The sequence below is a fragment of the Ornithodoros turicata genome, chromosome 10, assembly GCF_037126465.1.
Source record: "Ornithodoros turicata isolate Travis chromosome 10, ASM3712646v1, whole genome shotgun sequence".
Taxonomy (NCBI): Eukaryota; Metazoa; Arthropoda; class Arachnida; order Ixodida; family Argasidae; genus Ornithodoros; species Ornithodoros turicata.
In genome coordinates, this window is record NC_088210.1 from 27,210,154 (window position 1) to 27,231,042 (window position 20,889).

General features: G+C 45.1%; 1 protein-coding gene and 1 long non-coding RNA gene across 2 annotated transcripts in view; one reads left to right on the plus strand and one right to left on the minus strand.

The window, feature by feature from the left end:
- LOC135371288 (high affinity nerve growth factor receptor-like) overlaps positions 1–17,711 on the minus strand; it is a 129,063-nt gene extending 111,352 nt beyond the window's left edge. The window contains exon 1 of the mRNA XM_064605396.1: positions 17,262–17,711. Coding sequence (XP_064461466.1) covers positions 17,262–17,503 — 242 coding nt within the window. The 5' untranslated portion in view covers positions 17,504–17,711. The remainder of the gene's footprint in view (positions 1–17,261) is intronic.
- LOC135371293 (uncharacterized) overlaps positions 13,094–20,889 on the plus strand; it is a 148,212-nt gene continuing 140,416 nt past the window's right edge. The window contains exon 1 of the long non-coding RNA XR_010415550.1: positions 13,094–13,354. This is a non-coding gene — a long non-coding RNA (uncharacterized LOC135371293). The remainder of the gene's footprint in view (positions 13,355–20,889) is intronic.

Genomic DNA, 20,889 nt, shown 5'->3' on the forward strand with positions numbered 1-20,889 from the left:
TAGAGTGAATTTGCGACCTCATATCATCGTGTATCTCTCTCTCTCTCTCTCTCTTGCGACCCAACGAGACCCCACTCGAAATACTGATGATGATGATGATGATGATGATAAGCAAGGCGTTGGATCAACTCTTCTCAGCATATAGATGGGGGAGAATGTCAGAAGTCCATTGGCCATTGCCCACCGAGATCAAATTCATGGAACCTCCTCAAGCACATCAAATGAGAAACGACGAACATGTTTACGCAAGAGTTAGAAGTGCTCGCTGCAGGCCAAGTACCCAAGCAGCCCGCGTACCAACATATCCACTCTCAACTGGCTGTCATCAGAAGCGTGTTAACGCAGTGTTTCTGAGAGAATGATTAACGATCGCGCGAGGGAGAGAGTCTATAGCTATGCGGTGAAAGCGACGACGATTCCATTGCGCGGAGCCTTCTCCTCAATTTGCATAATTTCTCAGAGAACTACGTGCGTGGCGTTCTAGGTGAACTGGGCTAAACGACCACAAAACCAATCTACATTTTGAAGGCAGTTATGCAACGTAGCATATTGGACAGGTCATCCATCTGCTATATACACGCCTCACTTTCTTCAACCTTTGCCAAAAGTTATCCCAGTATCTTTTATGGAGTAAACGTGCGCAGGGAATAAGGGGGAGGGAAGTACAGAAAACGCCATTAGTGTTGTCGCTAAGACCATCGAAAATCCCTTGAGGGAGTCTCTAAACTTTAATGCAGCACAGACTGATTAAAGCAGGTCAGCAAGGTTGTACGAAGATGTTTGTACTTCTGTTTCCACATCAGTTATTTAGACGAAATTAACCGCGGAGTCGCGTTTGTGTTGGCCTCTTTTGAAAGGGTCTAGCTTAGGAGTGTTTAGAGCCCACGGGAAAAGACTGTGCCGTTCACGTCCCGTTAGACTTCTGATAGGGACGTCTTAGTGACCAGAGACTTGTTTGATAATATTAAAGATTAGGTAGTCAGAAGTGAAGCAAACTTAGTCCGAAATATCTCAACGTTTGAGCGGCCCAACGTTACCTGCCTGCGTACTGCTGACCATGGCCCAATAAGGCCGAAACAGCTGTCCAGTACTGGCATGGCGACGTTTGAGCACTTACATATATATATATATATATATATATATATATATATATATATATATAGGTGACTGGAGAACTTATTTAACTTTATTATTAACTTAACTTAACTTTATTATTATTTAGCTTTCGCGGGCATTGACTTCCAGATTGCTCACTTCTGCTCCCCGGCTAATAAAATAAGACCTCGCCTTTTTGATGCTGTGTCACTTCCTATAGTGTTTCCATGTGCATTACTCATGGCTGACCGTTTCGGCTGGCCCAAACAAAAGACAAAATTTCAATCCGGCATTAATTGTTTTATGTCCTCAACCTATCCATACGGTGGGGTAAGTTGATGAAAATATGTAGCCTGTCATTTTTGGCTCGTACGAAATAAATGTCTGGTATTGCACGACCACAGTAATTTGTATATCATTTCTAGGTTTGGAGATTCAGTTAACGAATTATGGTACAATTTAGGTGACTATTTTAACCGCCATTATGAAAAAATAGTTCTGCTGTCTTCAGCATAGACCACCTTACCCTGTATATATAGTATATTTCGACCAAAAGCTGTGGCATAACGAAGCTTCGTCGCCATAACAACAGATAGTAGTTACCAAAGGTTTACCCACTATCATTAATTCCATTATTGATTGCAGTGAGAATTATTAGTTGCAAAGTGTTTTTTTTTTTTTTTTTTTTTTTTTTGCTGTGCAGCTATTATCTGGATGTAGAACACAAAACAATGGTTTGGCGTACAACTCTATACCGTCATTATGCCGAGTTTTGCATGCATGCATGCATGCATATTGGGTAAAAATTTCATGTGGTGAGTTTCCCTATTCATAATCGTTTATCATTAAATTTTATAGTTATAGGTGTCAGTCGTTGTAGGTGTTGGGTAAAAATTTATTTTGTACCGCAGTGCGTACGTTTTGAGTGCCTCGTGCCTTGAGCCTCCTTGACGGCTCTCGATTTTACAAAGATATGGCCGGCGTAGTCGCGGGTACGTGCACTCTTAAAAATGAACTTCAGCGCATGTAGCACGCCATAACCTCGACCTAGCCAACCATAACCTCGAATGGTATCGTTATCTGCCCTGATTTGTTGAAAATGGGAGGCGTACACCTTTTTTGCGAGACTTATGCTGTTCATAATTGTCACAAAGGAGGCGTACGCCTTTTTCAACAAATCAGGGCAGACAACAGTATGACTCGAGGTTATTTTTGGGTAGGAGCGTGCTATGCTGTGAAGTTCATTTTTAAGAGTGTGTGTACGGGAGATGGGGGGGGGGGGGGGCCTTACATTTTGCATACGCCCTATTTACTAAGCTGTGCAAGCTTTTACTGTCCTATCGTTTATCTTTGCTTTCGTCCGTCTGAAATCCCACGCTTATAATGTAACTCGTAAATTGGTAGAAACGAAACAAAAAGTTACCCACTTCATAAAAATAAAATAAAAACTAAAAAGGAACACAAAAATTAGAAAAGGTCGATGCACGGTGATTCCAACTTCAATCATTGCGAACTGTTTTCGTCTACTGGAAATGTTCCCTTCGTTTTTTTCCCTTTTGTGCACGCTTAGTTGAAGTGCTCGAGACTGTTAATGATGAGTTGACTAATGAGTTGACGTCATAATTTCAAATTTACATTTCAGTCGTCATCTGCTTTTCTGTGTTGTCGTTTGCGGCGGGATAATGGCCGTGGCGATTAATCGAAAGCTTATTTGCCTGCGGGAAATGAGCTGCTTGCGCGCAGAGCGAATTCAAAGAAGAAAGAGCCTGATTGCTTCGCAGAACATATTAAGTAGCGCTTAGTGGAAACGAACAGATTTTGAATTTTCTAAAAGAACGACGACGTAATAACGCGGCGCATTCTTTTCCGAACTCAGTGTTAGAATAAGTGCTGCGCTCTAACAATAAAGAGCTGTTTTCGTCCTTCGGGGAATAGATGCGTTGTCAGAACCATTACTCCCTTTCGGGACTAAATTCCCCTGAGGAAGGAATGCGCCGGAGCGTGTTCCGTAAACTTTTGTCCAGCACTGAACTCACGGGTCGCTAGTTGTTAGCAAATGAGCCAAGTGCTACCACAATAAAAGCAGGAGCGCCCAGTTGGTGTGACCACACCCAAATTCCCTGCACCAGCATTGCAAGTCCTGTATCATTAAGGAAGCCTTCCCCTTCTAGGTATAGACCAATTCGGTTGCACTGGTAAGGTTTCCTCGTTCCTTGAGAAAGCGTCTACGAGCACCCAAGTTTGTTTTTTATTTGCGTTCTAGCTACTTTTCTAACAAGTAAACACATTCCAGGTGGCCATTAGTGAAGCCACATTATTATACTTTGAGGATTAATCCAACAAAAAAGCAGACTTTAGGCAACACGGATATGGTTTCCTGCCCTCTGTCTCCTTTTCGTTCGTTTTGTTTTTACTTCGAGCCAGCAGAGGACACTTCAGTCACTCTCATTGCAGAGCCGTATATTAAAAGGGAGTCTGGATATACGGCTCTGTCTCACTGCATGGAACTAATTTAACCTCACACGAGCAATGGGAAGGGGTACCACAACTCCACGGATTGTAGGCATTTAAGGACGCAGAATTCCCTGTCGCAGGGACATTTCGCCGCAGGTCCGACACAACGTTTCTGCTTGAGGGCTCACAGAATGAGTGAGCCTTAATTAAAGCAATCGAGTACGTCGCTGCGTGTCCGTTGTGAGACATGCGCTTGGTAACTGCTCTCCGATGGGCAGTTCTCGAGCCTCGTAACTTGTCAACTCAAAAGTTCGAAAGTGGACTTTCAGAATGATCTACTCAATCGGCAGCACACCTAGCCAAGTTCGCTTTTAAAGTACGCGAAAGGGCCGGCGTGTTCCGACAAACCTGTCTTCACGAGTGATTGCCACTGCGCTATTCAGGCATTTCAAATGCCTGAATGGCACAGTGGCAATCACGTTTGCGACGCCTTTCAAATGCCGCATTTGAAAGGCGTCGCAAACGTGCATTCGTTCGTATAGCAGCAGTGAGTTAAGATATACAATTTAAAACAACACGCAGCAGTCGAAAGCATGCCCTGAACATTCCTTGTACTTCAAGGACACTTTTATCTGTCGAGCGGTGGTTTGACGTGAGAAGGAAGCGAAATGTTCCGCCGTAGAAAAATGTCTTGTTCGGCTCGTGGACTTTGTATAACTCTAACGGCGTTTACGCCGCACGGATTTTGTTCACCCCGCAGTTAACACGCGGAATGCCATCTCTTCCTTGAAACTTGTCTTTTGTCTCAGTTAAGGAATGTGACGAGACGGTCACTTTGTATCACATTCGTCGTTGACCCGACTTCAGTATAGCCCGCATTGCAGAACAGCTTACCCATTCTGCGTGGTCTCAGTCGGAATAGCAAGCCCGCTCTTTGCATGGCTAACCTTTCCTTTCTTTTTTTCTTAATAAACATATACCCCCCCCCCCCCCAACCATATCTATTCGTGAAAAAAAGAAATAAAAAAAAAAGACTGTGCGTAAATTCACATTTTGAGTACTTATTTTATTGATTCTAGTTACACATTTTCAGGATGTCCACGAACAGTTTCACGGATGGTGGACTATGGTGGTGAGTGTACATGTTAGTTACCTAACCATCTGATAGTATAGAATGTCAGTGAACAAGGGAAGTCAAGTCCGAAATGAAATGTAGCACAGTAAAAAAAAAAAAAAAAAACAACAACACTGAAGCTTCCGAAGTTTAATACATACATGACTCCACGTGGGAAACCACACTTCGTCAGGTACAGGGTAAGAAGTCCGCATGTACAATAGTATACATACAGTTTACAATACCTTACAATACAATGAAGAGTTTACAATTGCCCGCGGGGCCTGTTATAAACTCTATATATACTTGCATAAGCCGACGTCTTACCCTGTACCTGATGAAGCGTGGTCCCCCACGCGGAAGCTTGTATGTATTAAACTTCGGAAGCCTCTTGCTCAGTGTTGGTTTTTGATTGTATTGCCTAACGCGGTCAGATAACAGCATGCATTAGTGCGCAGGAATGGTAAAGGGGAAGTGGAAGGAGATATCCAACCCACACGACTTGATTGCCGCCCAGTGTACTGGTTATTACGTCTTCACTGGCAGAGCTTATACCGACGGCTTGCCAGGGGGCCCCATTCAGCGAACAAGACATGCACTCACCCTCTTCACGTTCTTTTCTCTCCCGTACACACATGCATACAGGGCGTTTATTTTTATCCTCTACAGATTTTTTTTGTACGACATTTATGCTGTTTTCATCGCTTTTTTTAACAATAAAAAAACTGTAAAGGACAAAAATAAACAGGACAAGGCAGGATAATAAGGCAGGATGAGGCAAAAGCGTCCGGAGAACACGATGGAACGTAACGATCTTCCAAGTTCCTGCGCACCGTGAGACCTGTTGCTGTGTTTTGCTACTTTATGTGTTCCAGCCTCAGAACAGCTCCTTTCCATCAGTTATTCCCTGCATTCCAGTTGAAACTTGTAGCGCTAACGGTGGGCCCGCTTTTCTAGCGGTTTGGTCGGCGACAATGAACAATGGGATTTGCTGTAGGTTTGTTTGCGTTCGACGTGTACCACCGACGCGTGTGCATGTGTCACGCATTTACACAACTAATGAATATGAATGTGACCCGCAAAACATTGCTGACTCACCTGCACACGTGTGATGAAACTGGAGGCCAAGAAAGGAAATGAACACGTGGATTTTAGAGCAGGGGCGCCGTGAGGGGCTGTTCTATTAAAGGAGATCGCGAGATACTTGACTTCAGACTCGCATTGTACTGAACACCAGCGCGCGCGCGCGTTGAGCTCTGACGTCAGAGGAGCCAGTGCCATTGGGTTTTTGAAAGCACGTGACCTTGCCCGCGGCAGCCTCACTGGCGGAGACACCTGCAGTGATGTCAGAGCCGCCTGAGTTTCGGTGTCTGCGGCGCCCGTTTTCTACGCGCCTAATTATACTCCCATTGTGGTGAAACTTGAAGTGTAGGTTCACACCGGTGTAAATAACTTTTATTTAACATTTATTTTGCACCACTTGAGAAGAAGTGCGTCGCGCATTCGTCAAAATGTTTTCCATTTAAATGCTTCATTTTCCATTTCCGTTTAAATGTAAAGGCAACCCCGCACCCGTCGACTCAGTTGCTTTAAATCTCTGCCTTCACACGAGGAAGCCGTTTCTTTTTTTTCTCTCTCTCTCTCTCTCTCTTTCTTTTTTCTTCTTTTATTGTCGCTTTCTAAAGTGTTTTTAGCTCTCGCTTTCCAGATAACGAAATATGCAAAACGTGTGGCGTGCCATAACGCGCCATCACTTCGCCAGTGATTCGCCGAGCTCTTGCGCGAGCCTCTATCAAAACGGCTTTGGAACGCGCGAACTTTAAATATAGCGATAACACTTGCTATGTCAGAGTTGAAGATCGGGGCCCAGGAGTATAAGTACGTCCTCTGGGGAGCGTATTATTTTGAGTGTGTGTGTGTCTTGCAGCGTTGAAAAAAGAAAACAAAAGGAAAAAGCGGGAACAGCATCGAGGAGCTAGAAGCTGGAATGAACCTCTTACAATCGGATGCTTCTTCCCTTTAACTGTCATATCTCCTTACATAACAGAAGGGTCAGGGCACAGACTATAGCTGGTGCATAGCGATTAAATTGGACAAAAAGCTGGAGACACGGAACACGAAAATGAGACGAAGAACACTGAGAAATTCGTCGTATCATCTTCGTGTTCCGTGTCTTTTTTCCCCCCCATTTTAATCTCCTCATATAAACGCTACAGCTATAACATAAAGATCAACATTTCCTGTGGAGAGGTTTCTACGAGGTGAAAACTAGAGCACACGTGGGATTGAGCATTTTACCAAATCTTGTGACATTGTTCATTTGGATATTCGCATGAAGATGTCCGGAGCACATTCTCTGAGATAAGCATATGTTTCTTGGGCTTATGTACTAAAGGCGGCCTCCGGCATTGCACGCATCGGGATAGGAACAAATACATGGGAAAATGGCGACCTTGGGGGACCTGACAGAGCCTTTCCAGTATTCGGAGTAAGAAATGAACTAAATGAAACGAATGCGTACACGACAGTATAGTCAACAACCAGCGTCATGGCCGAATAGGCATCCCGCTCGTTGGTTCCCAAGCAGCACAACATCTTGGTCCAATATTGGACCAATATTGGCAATGTCGGCCCAATATTGGACAGAGATTGGGCCAGTATTGCCAATATTAGCCCAATATTGGGCCAAGGTGCTGTGCATCTTCGGTGGTAGCCAAGACCTTTTGTTGTGCCCAGGCAGCACAACATCTTGGTCCAATATTGCACCAATATTGGCAATGTCGGCCCAATATTGGGCCAGTATTGCCAATATTAGCCCAATATTGGGTCAAGATGCTGTGCTGCTTGGGTGGTAGCCAAGATCGTGCTGAAGACTGGGAGGTGTTGGGTTCGAATCCTACCACCGGCTGTGTGCTGTCTGAGGTTTTCCCTGGGTTTTCCGAAGACCTTCCGGACGAATGTCGGCACAGTTCCCCCTGAAGTCGGCCTAGCTAGGACGCATACTAACCTCCCCTGTCCCCCACTCCTTCCTGCTGTCCTCTCTCCATCTGTCCACATCTGTACGCCGCTGATAGCCACAGTTGCTTCGCGGCGCAAACACGGAATTAAAAAAAAAGTATAGTTAACAGTAACAACAGCATCGGAACGGTCAGGTCTTTGCTCTAGAGCTCCAAAATATTTATCGTGCAGGGTAAAACTTTACCCCGCACTATATAGGTTGGTACCACAATAATATAAATATTGCATCCGCGTCAGTCTTAGTTACGAGCCCAACCGTTAACTCAAATCAGTTGTGGCAGTCGTCCCGCGAGCTCTATAAAGCAGACGTCTGTTTTTAGAGAACTTACTCCTGTGTAAGAGTTTTTCAGATCAATTACATAAGAGACCTGTGGCACCCTCAACCGGAGGGCCTTATGATGAATACCGCTCTTACACAATCTGCCTTACACTTTGGACAACAGCTTTACAACACACCGTTAGGACGAACAGCACTCTTTTTTTGTGAACTGCGTACGATGCTTTCTGATTGATCATTTTATTCATTGCAAAGAAAAAAAATGCAGATGTTTCCTAGGGTTTAAGTATACTGATCTTGTTCTTCAACCTCACTCGGCGAGAATAAGATGGCATCAGATACATACCTCCATCCCCAGCAGCACAATGTACTGAAAGTCGAGTGTAATAGACCTCTACCGGAGAAACGTCATCATGACGTTGGTAGACAGACTGCAACCGAAACAAATTGGAAGGGGAGGGCTGGGTTCCACGAATGGGCACTTGTTCGCTGCCTCCTTTTGAAAGAAAAGTAGGACCGAAGGTAGCGTCCCTTTCAGGGACCACCGTAATCCCCTCAAGACCGTGGCTTTCGGGCGCGACCTTATTTTCCCCTAGCTTCGAGCATAGTTCAACTCTACCAAATTGGTGGCGCTGTCGAACACTATGACGTCATTTGTTTACAAACAGGGAGAAGTCTATTCGGGACGAGAGAATATTTCTTGGTATCACAATCAGAACTTATACGCAAGATTATCCTGGCCAGGATGTTGTTTATTACTCAGGTAGATACTACAAGGTAGACATAACTACATTATGACTACATGACGTCATTCGTTTACAAACAGGGAGAGGTCAGGCATTGAACGGACTCGTGAAACTAAAGAACATTGATAAGGCACATACCGTCCACCCCTATTGCGCTCGACTTTCAGTACACTGTGCTGCTTGGGATATTTTATCATTGTCTATATAGGCGCAGTATGGCCTCCGTTGTTGTTGCGCCATTAAACACCAAATCAAATCAGATATATAGATACAGGAGCGTGTAGGGCTAACCGAGCTCGCAGGTAAACGCTGTAGCGAGGCTTCCCATGTCAAATAAACGTACCCGGGCACGGCTGTTATATTTCACACGTAATGTCATGCACTGGCTCTGACCTTGGTCGTCGTGTGTTTGCAAACGGAGCGCTATTATTAGTTGCGGCGAACGTGCAGTCTGGCCATTAGCGGAGCACGCATCGAAACATTTTGCAGCAACTAAAGCTGCGGAGAAGATATTAAAAGCATCCCATATTTCCCGTTCCGGTATTCACTGCAAAGCCCACAGACCGCTTCTCCCTGTTTTGATACCTACAGATGCGACGATAATGGATAATCCATGTATGTCGCGAGACGACTGTATGACCATCGGCAAGTATTTAACAACTTTCGAGGTACTAGGCCCTCGCTTAATTTGACCACACCATAAACTAAACCGGTTTGTAATCATCTGTGTACAATCGCAGGAGTCAATACGCGTAATTAGATAGTTTTAGGGTGTTTCAGAAAATAAGGTTGTACGACCTAAAACGCTAGCGCTGTAATGCACGCAAAGCTTACAAAATATGGTTTCGAAAACACAGAGCGACAAACATGTTGCATAGTTAGTACTAAAAATAATTGGCATCCGTTCGCAGACGGCGCACTCACGCAGATTCTCACCAGCCGCGAGAGTGACGCTGTTCAGACTCTGCTCAGGGCAGGTGCAGTGGCGACGGCGCCATTTCTCTTTGGGCCCCGATGTCGCTTGCGTACGTCGACCGGCGTCCCTATTCTAAAACTCTCGACACATTAGTAGAGGAGTAGGGGAGAAGTAGGGAAACGCATCTGGAACTACAATTTCAAGCTTACTACAGTTCCAGTACTTTACAGAGTAATTGCAACCCACCCACGTTGTTTTTTGTTGTCGGGCGAGGTAGCTCATCTTCGCCTCCGAGCTCACGTTTTCTCCTTCGTTCACAGTAACGCAGGGTCAGACAGACAACAACGACAGCAACCGGGGCCCGGGTCATTCCGTGCTCGCTGTAGAGAAAAAGGGGAACGGAAACCCGAGAGGACGGTAACAAGGGGAAAGAACCTGACGGGACCTCGAGGCGCACGTACTAATTACAAATGACAATAGCTACCGTAATACTATAGCTGATGGGGAAACCTATGTGATCAGCGGCCGCGGGTCTTACATGTTTCCAAGAGTTCGCTACGCCTCAGGTGAGAAACTCCAGGAGATGTCTGCATAGCGTCATTTGCATATACGTAATTTCTTGTTTGCTTCAACTCCTTAACTGGTTCTGAATACTCTGTGGAGTTACCAGATTGAGTTTTTCGGGTCTATGCATGGGTTCCAAGTGGAAGTTGTACCCGAAACACACTTCATGTAGGACATATTGCGCATGCGGAGTAGAATACAGAAGCGGAATATCGGCAGAATATCTGCACATGACAACGAATACGCCAACTCTTTATAACCATTGGCAACTCATATTTATAGTATGCTGGCATAGCTCTATATCTGTAGTACTTACAGTTCTGTACATGTTTATACGTATTAGTAATTTATTAGTACAGGAATAGAAGCAGTAATTATAGTAGTAGTTATAATAATCGTATTAATACTTATAAATACGTATATAAGTATGGTAACAGGAGTAATAGCTTTCTGCGTAACTATGAGGCAAGCCGGCTGGTGTAAACTCACTGAGGGGAGAATACCGTGAGACTGAGGCGAGAAATGGAAGGAGCAAGCACAATTAAGACACCGTCTTTCAGAAATGGTTTAATCTCAGTCAGACAAGGAGCACATAATGGAGAGGGAGAGGATGCCACAAAGGGAAGGGGGAATGTCAACTGATGACTTACTTACTAATCTAGTGTAGTAGCTTTTCAATTGAAAGACAGATTATTTATTAATCTAACGTTGTATCTTTTCTATCTCTTCTATCGTAAGATACGCTAGAGATATGCCATGGATAGATATGCCAGGTTTGTTTGTTTGTTTGTTCTCTTTTTTCTGGCTCTATTGTTCCACCCACAAACGCGTTTTGGAGTAGCCAGTCCTGACTGGGTCGGGACTAATATTTTTCTTACATTTCCAATTCCAATAGAAATCTGTACCTGTAAGTCATCTGTATGTCCATCAAAAAGGCACCACATTGGATTCTTAAATCATTCTTGAGCCGATGTCTTGTGGTTCCCTCCATTTTTGCCTTGGTCTCATTTGCTCTCGGTCTCTTCCTTTCAGCGTAACATGCATTATCTGTGCACTGAACTCTGGAACGAATGGAGATATCAAATTACCTGCCGTGCTTAACGAGTGATTTCCGATGGAACCATTTTTATTCCATACGGCGAGCTGGTCTCGTGTTACGAACATGCCTGGTGGGTGTATGTTCTGACGTCGGAAAAACATGACATGGGTGCGAGAGAATTCAAAGTGTCCGAACCAAGGGACAGATGTCAGGAATTACCGCATGAACAAAAGTGGACGCCTTTCGAGAGTGCATTAGTGTGCAATAGAACGAGCGAAGAGATACTCGGAACAACATAAGGCGCGATGCACACTGCAGAAAGCCAAACGCCTTCCCACGATGCACGAGTTGTCTTGTTGGTTTATACGAAGAAACGGCCTCAGAGCATTGAAAAGAATTCATATTTTGTACATATTTTTTTTTTCACCACCCATATTTTTTCCCATCCATGATCATTTATCATTCATTGCCTCTCATTTGTTAATAGCCGCAATTTGCATCGCCCTGTATCGTCGATCTTGTGTTGTGTATGTTATGTGTGTGTTGTGCTTGTTGTATAGTACCCTTGTGATGAAATCCGTCTAGTAAATCTCTCCCACACAAGAACTAACAACAAGGCTATCGATACAAGGGCAGTTGTCATTCTGGACATATTCATATGTCAGGGCTCTGGCAACGCCTCTCAGAGCTTGGCTGCACGGACATTTCCCTCGGAGCACTCCTTGGCCACGTGCAGCGAACTAGCCAGAGGAGGTCACAAAGGCGGTGCTCCGCTTTCTGCGTGATTCGGGCCTCCTGGGCTCCCTGTGAGCCGTTTTCTTTCTAATTTTTTTAGAACTTTCGTGCAAGAGACTGCACTTGCAGAAGTGCAGTCTCTTGCACGAAAGTTCTTGTTCGAATAAATATTAGTTGCTCCTAACCGTTTTTCATGTTACGTGTGTGATTCCCTCTTCGCGGGCTCCTTGACAGTGTTTTATTTTTTTCACCTTTTCGACGTATTTTTTTAGGGAAAAGCAAGCCGGCGTGCAGCCTGGCTGACCTTTCCCCTTCTATCTTTCTTTTTCCTTTCTTCTTTTTCTGCCAATAAATCCCCCCCCCCCCCCCCACCTAAGTAATCCACATTTCACGTAAACCAATCAATCAAGGTTATGGGCTACCCATCCGAAGAATAACAGTGAAGAAGCCGCTAAACCAGCTCCCCAGGCATAGTGGTTAAGATGATCGCTTTCCACGCCGAGACTGGGAGGTGACTCCGGTTCGAATCCTGTCACCGGTTGTGCTCTCTGAGGTTTTCCCTGGGTTTTCCGAAGACTTCCCAGACGAATGTCGGCACAGTTCCCCCTGAAGTCGGCCCAGGACGCATACTAACCCCCCTGTCCCCCACTCCTTCCTGCTGTCCTCTCTGCATCTGTCCACGTCTGCACGCCGCTCATAGCCCCAGTTGCTTCGCAGCGCTAACACGGAATAAATAAAAAAAGAAGAAGCCGCCGCAACATCTTGGCCTTCTCAAATTACTGAGTAATCGCACAGCCCTGAGTACTTCATAACCGTCAATCAATAACATACATCAATTGTTCGGGCACTTTTTTTGGTGCTCACCTTACTTCATTTCATATGCGACAACATTTTGCGTTCATGCCGTGTAGCAAAAGCGAGACATTTGATCTCATTTCCTGTTTGTCAACGACACCGCTTCGAGAGCGTTTCGTTTTTTTACAGGACGCCTATTGTTAAAGAGGCGCTTCGAGGTTTATCGTTGCGCTATCTCAAGTGCTTTCGTGATTAACAGAATTCAGACGACCAGTATCTTCGCGTTGCCAAGACACACAACTAAGACGATGCGCAAACACTGCAAGACAGAAGGCTGATTTCTGTGGACTCTTGCCCGAGTACACGGCGGCGAAGTCCTGACTCCCTTCGTTGGTGGGAGCTCGGCCGCGGAGGGGAAAGTAAAATTGCTTTCCACATTCCATTCGATGTAACATTTGTATGGACGCAGAAGAAAAGTTAGGCAGAAAAGAAACTTTTTGAACAGCCAGAGTCAACAAAGTGTGTTTGCATAGCTCTGTAATCGATACCCATGAAGCGAAACGATCCGGAACATTTGTTTCCTGTGAGTCCTTTGTTTCATGTGAGTCATTTTTTGATCCCTCTGGAATTCTAAGAGTGGTGGACATAGCCTTCTGATGGGGCTGGGATAGACTTCCCGGATAATTTCGCATTTCATTTAATGTCTTTCTCTCATTTCATTTCATTTTCATATTTCACATCTCATGTTTCTCGTGTAATGGGGTAGTGTACTGCTCTCAAGCGGTGAATCACCCCAGGCCATAGTCATGATTTATTTGTTGTTGTTCCCGGATAATTTTTTGGCTGCTGTATTCCGTAATAGATAGGCAGTTATTGATGAGAAAGAAAAACGTAGATGCTTGTATATGATATATACATATATTGTGGGGAAAAAAACATACGAGCGTGTCTCTCAACTCGCGCTTGTCTTTTGAGCGACACTGGTAAAAGCTTCATTGAAACTAACCGACAGCATGCACAGTGATGATGATGAGGATGATAATAGGAGAAAATGGGATTTGAGCCTGCTCACCAAGGGACGAGCTACTCCAGGTCTAGTAGAGAGAAAAAAATGCGTAGTGTTTCGAAGCGTACTCTTGTTTATTGTTACTGTTAGAGCCCTAGTGGAGTTGAGACCATAAGAATTGGATCATGCAGTCAAGGTGTATCCCAGTTGCTTCCCTCCGATCCTGTTTCATCAGACGTCTTTCTATCCGAGGAAAAAGTCCTGCGTAGATATTTGGCGCTCGCAGATTTCTCAACTAAAATTGTGCCATACACTTCCGGTATATGTACTTAACTTCTTCGGTTCCTCGGTACGCTGTACGATGCAAACTTGCGTCTTTGACATTATTAACGCGTTCGATTTTAGGTACGTTCAACCGTCACTTCCACGGATGGAGTGCCCTACCACCAGCGCACCAGCACCAGCGCATCAGCTGTGTACTATCTGCCCTGTTTCCTACGCTTTCCCTAGCCGCTTGGGCCCAGCGACGAGACATTTCTGTATTGCAGCACGGAATGCATGCAATCGACCACCGCCCTTTTACCATAGGCAGGGTGTTGGGCTCATGGTCGAGTAGCGTTCGTATGCACCAAGGTCTCCGTCACCTTTGTGATTTCCTGTCATCAACAGGCCTGTCCGCCCTGCTTTGATCACCTGAATCCTCATCTCCATCATCATCTCGCACTATCTACAAATGGCACTGGGGCAGCGCCAAGCCTGCTGGCCGGCATCAGTCCCACCTCATCATCGTCTCTTATATATATATATATATATATATATATATATGTGTGTGTGTGTGTGTGTGTGTGTGTGTGTGTGTGTCGTATTTTTCTTTTTGTTGTTGTTTTATCCGTTACCAGTGCTCCATATCCAACCACCATCGATCATCTCTCTATCCTTCATCAAAATGCCGCCACTTGGGCAGGTCGCGGTCTGCAAAGACCGACGTCTTCCTGTTCCTGCACTTGCTTACAAATCCTTCCTGCCATCAGCTTACGCTCTAGGGTTCCGTTAACGTATCGATCTCTCCATTATCCCTTTAGAGACTTTGCACGGTGACGTTGTCTAAAGTGTTGACACAGCGACGAGGCCTTTCCTCCGACGGATGATGGAATAACTTCGCAGTGCTTCACTTACCCATCATCCGCTGCTTTGAAGTTCGGTGCCGTTCAATTGCAGAGGCTGAATCAACAGTTTGGACGAACACAGCCATTCAAGCCTCACCTACGCTGTCTTTGAGGAGCTTTGTAGTCCAGTTTAGAACTTATTGAACGCGCTGTCGTGTCTACATACTCCTTTGCCATCCACTACCGGACCGGGTACGTGACATAGTACCTTCAGAACCTGTTTCTCACGCTCTAAGAAGGAAAAGGACTAAATCGTGGAGTACTACAGCCTTTTTTTAGTCCCCTAGACTTCAATTGCTCCCCATTTTAGCTCCTGGACCCGAAACGTATTTCCCAGCACTGCAAATACGCCTTAGGCTTTACATCAACATCGTCAGCATTTCGTCTCGAAAAGGGGCCCAATGGTTGGGGGGGAGGGGGATACGTTTATTATAAAAAATAGGAGGGAAAGGTTAGCCTGCACTACGGCGGCTTGCTATTATCAGGAAAGAAAGGAAAAGAAAAAAGAAAGACAAACAAAAGGAAAAACAAACAAATAAAAAGGAAAACAATGATTGTGGTAATGCGTAATAGTCCCCCAAAAGACTAGAATCGCCTTTCCTCTTCTTCTTTTCTTAACATGTACAGTTGCTAACGGTGCACACGTAATATACAGTGAATTCCGAGTACATTTCGCAATGTACTGTGTTTTGAACAGGCAGTGTGACGCTGAGCCATACGCAATTCGACCTGAACCCAATATCCCCGTATTCTCTAAAATATCCCCAGCCATCAAAACAGAAGCCGATTAAAGTCTCTTTCTAAAGAAATTTTATCCTAGGAACAATTGGAGCGCAGTACAATAAGCCCCCATGTCGTGCGTTTCTTCCTCCCACTCAGCCACAGCGAACAGCGTTGTTTTACGTTGGGCAACCACCTGTCCACGGCAATTGTCAGTCCCACGCTCTTCTGTATACTGCCTAATAGAGAGCAGACCCACTTCTTAGCCAATGAAAACGTAGCACCGCTACAAGAATAGCGGTATACGCAGCGTTTACCTGTGCGGAGTTTATTGCCCCCAAGACCTGGCTGTTTGCTTTAATATCTCTGCGACTTATAGAGGGAACGGTGCTGCCGACATGCAGGAAGCATGCACGTTCAAGCAAAATGTCGAAAAACGAAAACAGCGCTCTGATTACATGTTCGCGTAACTGTCTCTGCCAATTTCGCCGCATTCAACTTCGGGATTGAATAGCAGAGCGGTGAAACAGCAATTGCAATTCCGAAACGTTGTGGCACGCTCATCGAGCAACAGGAAATGACACCCATGTTTCGCATGGGACTTTTTACCGCTACGTTCTATTTTTACGTTTGCCAAGTAAAAATGTTATGCAAGGATTGCTCGGGATGAAAATATGAAACCTAAAAAAATACATATACTTGTACGTTACGCATAAAGTTGAAACCTAAAAAATAAATACTAGACGAAAAAGCTCATTCCGACAGGACATCATCCAGCATTACACGCTGCGCAACAAAAAGCGTAAATTCATGAATAAAACGTAAAGTAAAGTAAAAGTAAAGAGCGGCGTTCTTTTGGTGTCCGGTTGCCGCTAAAATAGATTGAAACGCGAACTGTTTCTATAGCTGGCGGTTTAATAACAGCGTACGTGCATTCACAGTAACCTGAGGAGAAAATGTACAGCATTATTACAGTTTAACGCGCTTACCACGCGACGGGCAAATTGAGCTTTTCCTTTGAACCGGCGGACTGTTGATTGATTGATTGATTGATTGGCATAAGAAAAAATTGAGATGTTAGTCCCAAACTACGCGGGACTGGCTACTCCAAGACGCGTTATTTAGCGCTCATTATATGTAAAACAAATGAAGGGAAAGGAGGGTGGGGCAAAAAGAAGGAAAGGACAACTATACTGCGTCTGCGCGGACTGTTGAAGTTGGATTTGCATTGTTTTCGCAGTGTGCATGCCATCCACAAAACCTCATTAACGTGTCGTATTCTGGTCCTTTCGACAAACCTCGTTTCTTCTTCTTTTTTTTATTATTCTTTCTTCTTTCATTATCTTTTTCCAGCTTCTTTCTTCTTTTCCACTGCCCAGGGCGCTTCGCAGAAACGGACACGTATGACTGTTTATACGCATAGTAGTAAATACGCCGTGTTGCCAAACAAGCAGGGTTACAAAAGAGTCGCTGTTCCTTCTGCTGTACCGCCGCACCATTTTTTGTTACCCCTTCCATTCGAAGGTTGCCAGGCGAGTACATCACAGGAACACAACGACTCAACCCCAAATTGCACAATACCATAAGCACCGCCCCGCATAATGCACTCAACTCACATGTCTGTGATCTTTTTCGCCCGTTCCTCGGAAGGCAGTTGGGGCACCGAACTGATTCGTGCTCCGTCCGGATGGCAGGTGATACTGTGCTCAATCGAGCACGAGCATCCCAGACTCAGACAGAACTGCTCCGGAGAAGGTGTCCTCGCCACAGTGGTCACCATCGTCGTCGTAACGTGGTTCGACGTCCCAACAACACCCCCCAGAACACCCACGAAGCAGATCACGAGAGCAGGTCGCATTTCACGTAACGCAGACGACAGAAGCACGGAGATGACGGGGGCACTGCAAGCGCAATGTTAGCCGGTCGGAATATCCTCAAAGAACATGTTGCACGATGGCCCTCGATGCGAAGCGTGGTCACGGTGAACCCCGGCGTGGCATCCTCATCCAGGATGGTAGAGCGAGAAGGGGAACGGCGTCTCACTCCAGCGGTGCACGCACAACTGAGATGCGGGCTCTCGTTTCGGAAAGTTTTCATAGGAAGAGGGGAGGAGAGAGAGGAAATGTGACGAGGGATGGCGCCACAGTGGGTAGCGCTTCCCCGCGATCGTCACGCTGTACCGGTTGCACCGTGACTGGTTGCTATGGGGACGGGAAGATCGCGCGGATCCCTCGGAGTTCCGATGGCTTTGAGATGTGTGTGTGTGTCTGTTTGTGTATCTGGAGTGCTGCTGGGGCTGATTCGCGCTCGCTCCTCGTGTGTAAAGAGAGATTTTCGAATAGTCCGCGCAGTTATTTCACAAAGTAACACGTGGAAGGGATAAATAGAAGGGCGAAAGAGACCGATAGCTGTGCAGGTTACACGTTGATACATGCGCTGGGAACTGTTTAGACGTGTGACACGATTTCTGTTCCTTGCGCATGTTTGAAAGCCATGGCTTTATAGATGCATTTTTTTTTTTTAGCTGCATCAGATTGAAAGAGAAAGCTACGAGAGGCGCATAGATACCGTTTGTGCAAGTGGGTTGTACGACCAGGAGGACCTTCTCTCTAATATAGTATGTAACTATACTAGATGACTGATTACGTAAAATTATTTCGTTAACTGTTTCATTAGGGGCTTTCGAAGGAAAAAAAAAAGTGAGATAACAGAACGAGAGACCCTCCTCGCCATTCTGAAAAAAAAAAAAAAAAAAAAAAGGCATTCATAAAAGCCATTCTATTTTTCGAGGATCCGGAAACGAGGACACGCGCTGAAATATTCACCGCCGAATATGGCCATGCAAATGAACTGAAACCGCGCGTGTCAGGAGCACAGGGAGGACAACGCTCATTCCACGTCAGGGGTACCACGTGCTTTGGAGCGATGGAGATGATTGGAGTAAGTGCTGATTCGTGCTAGCGAGATCAACCGCTTTGCGGCCCCGATGAGCCTCCGATGGCGAAGGTCAAGCGCGAGGTGTCGGCTCGTTTGCATGGCAAAGTTGGGCGATGAATGGATTGATTGATTGATTGGTAAGAAAATGGAGATGTTAGTCCCACGCCATTCGGGACGGGCTACTCCAGGACGCGTTGGATATTTCAACGTAGATGCTCGTTTCAGGATTAATAATAATAATAGCAATAATAATAATAATAACAGAGTGGCTTTCAGCGACGATTTTCTTCGATTCTGCTATCTCACTGTGGTCCGAAAGCTGCTAATTAAAGAGAGTTACTTAATGAATTTTTGGTAATTATTCATCTGTTGGTTACATACTGTAGACGAGAGGATGCCCGGCATGGTCGTGTAACTAAGTACAAAAATAAATTAATTAATGAAATAAATAAAAAACGGCATCTGTGTTGCTCTCGTAGTTTTGCTTAAATCTGGAGCAGCTAGAAAAAAAAAATCACCCTGTATAGTCCCAACCACCGTGTGGGTCCGTCCGTAGCTTTGTGGGGTCACGTGACACCACGTGACCGCCGATTGATTAATTAATTGTTAAAAGAAAAAAGGAGGTGTTACGTGTGCTTGCGGTACGATAAAATTGTGTAACAACCGCATTTACGATGCAAGAAAAACAAATTAGGCTGTTTCACGAAACATTAAAATGTGTTTAATAAAAAATTAATAGCGTTTACAAAAAGTGTTTCGTCAGGAAATTTATCGCAGACGATGGTCCTATAAACCGACCGCCTTTAAATGTTGTTTGACGCGATGCTCCATGTTGTAGCCATTTTTTTTTTCTCTGTCTGTTCGCACTGAACGATTTTCCTGTGTTCTGCGTTGAGAATTGCGTTCCTACTTTTTCTTCCTTAACAGCATGCATAGCGTTGCCTCGCACGGCCCAATATTGGGCCACGATGTTGTGCTGCTTGGGTAGTGACCGCGCTCAACCAGAAATCCGTCTTCTCCATACCTTCTCCTCAGGCGATGTCCAGAGTCGTAGGGAGAAATTAGGCAGTTGCACAATCTTTCTGAAAGATAATTGGGATTGAGTCTGTTCTCGGTTTTAAGGTTTCATATTTTAATTTCTCGATTTCTATTCTCTCACTGACGTTGGAAAGGAATTCAGAATAGACTGCGTTTTCTGAGAAGCGGATAATGCGATCTTTCAAAGTCTTCCACATTGGTGCTTTGTGTAAGACTGCGAAGTGCATAAGCCTACCTCAGCTGAAGTGCGCAACGCAAACGGCCGAAGGCATATTCTATCTCTATCGATGGGCTTCTTGCTGTAGTATTAGTTCTTTACCGTATAGTCACGAGAGAAACAACTTCTTGCGCAATTAGGGAGGAATGCGCAATTAGACAGACGCTCATATAATCCCCAGGTGAGTCGCTCTCAATTGCGAACAAGAAAATATGGCTGCCCCGGATCAATTACGGAGACGGGTTCTTGCACGTGGGAAGCATGTCGTGGTCCCACTGTGCCCTAATGAAGATGTGAGATGAGCAATTTCGCCCGAATGCACATACACCGTCGTCTGGCTTCGTAGAAAGAGGGATATCCTCACGTACCATGCTTTTTGTCTCATGTCCGAGCACACCGGTTGGAACTGGCTTGAACCAGAGCGGAATCCCCGCAAGGTGATGGGGACATGGCTCTGGACGCTTAGGCTGGCTTAGGGCCACGCGTCGTATCGGAAAGGTTGTTGCAAAAGGTTTCCAGCGCCTTTATGTATAGGACCAAAACAACCGCTTGAATCAATGCCCCCAATGTCTCGGGCGTGCGCTTTTCCACGAATCCTGCTACGGGGGCTTCGTTTTAGCAGTTCGTCAGGGGTGTTGATTCCAGCGCAGTATACTTGGAACCGGTTCAAAGGGTTACTTTATCTAGAGTCGGTAGACGTTCGGTTCGCACCTAAAAAGTTGTTCAGGAGTGTCTCATAGTACGTTACCACCACCCGACAGGCTAATGTAATCGTACTTATAAACGTGGTGAATAACGTACTAACGTATTAACTTGAAGCATTATCAGTTCACTTGCCAAAAAATGCCCTTTTACTTTATTGTATTCGCGTATATTAAATATATCAGTGGATTTTTAAAGACACTTCGTATATCAATCGTCAGGTACCTATGAACATGGTGAATAACGTACAAAATGTATTATCTTGTAGCATTATCAGTTCACTTGCCAAACAAAGCGATTCTACTTTCTTGCATTCGAGACATAATAAATATTAGTAGATTTTTTACGAC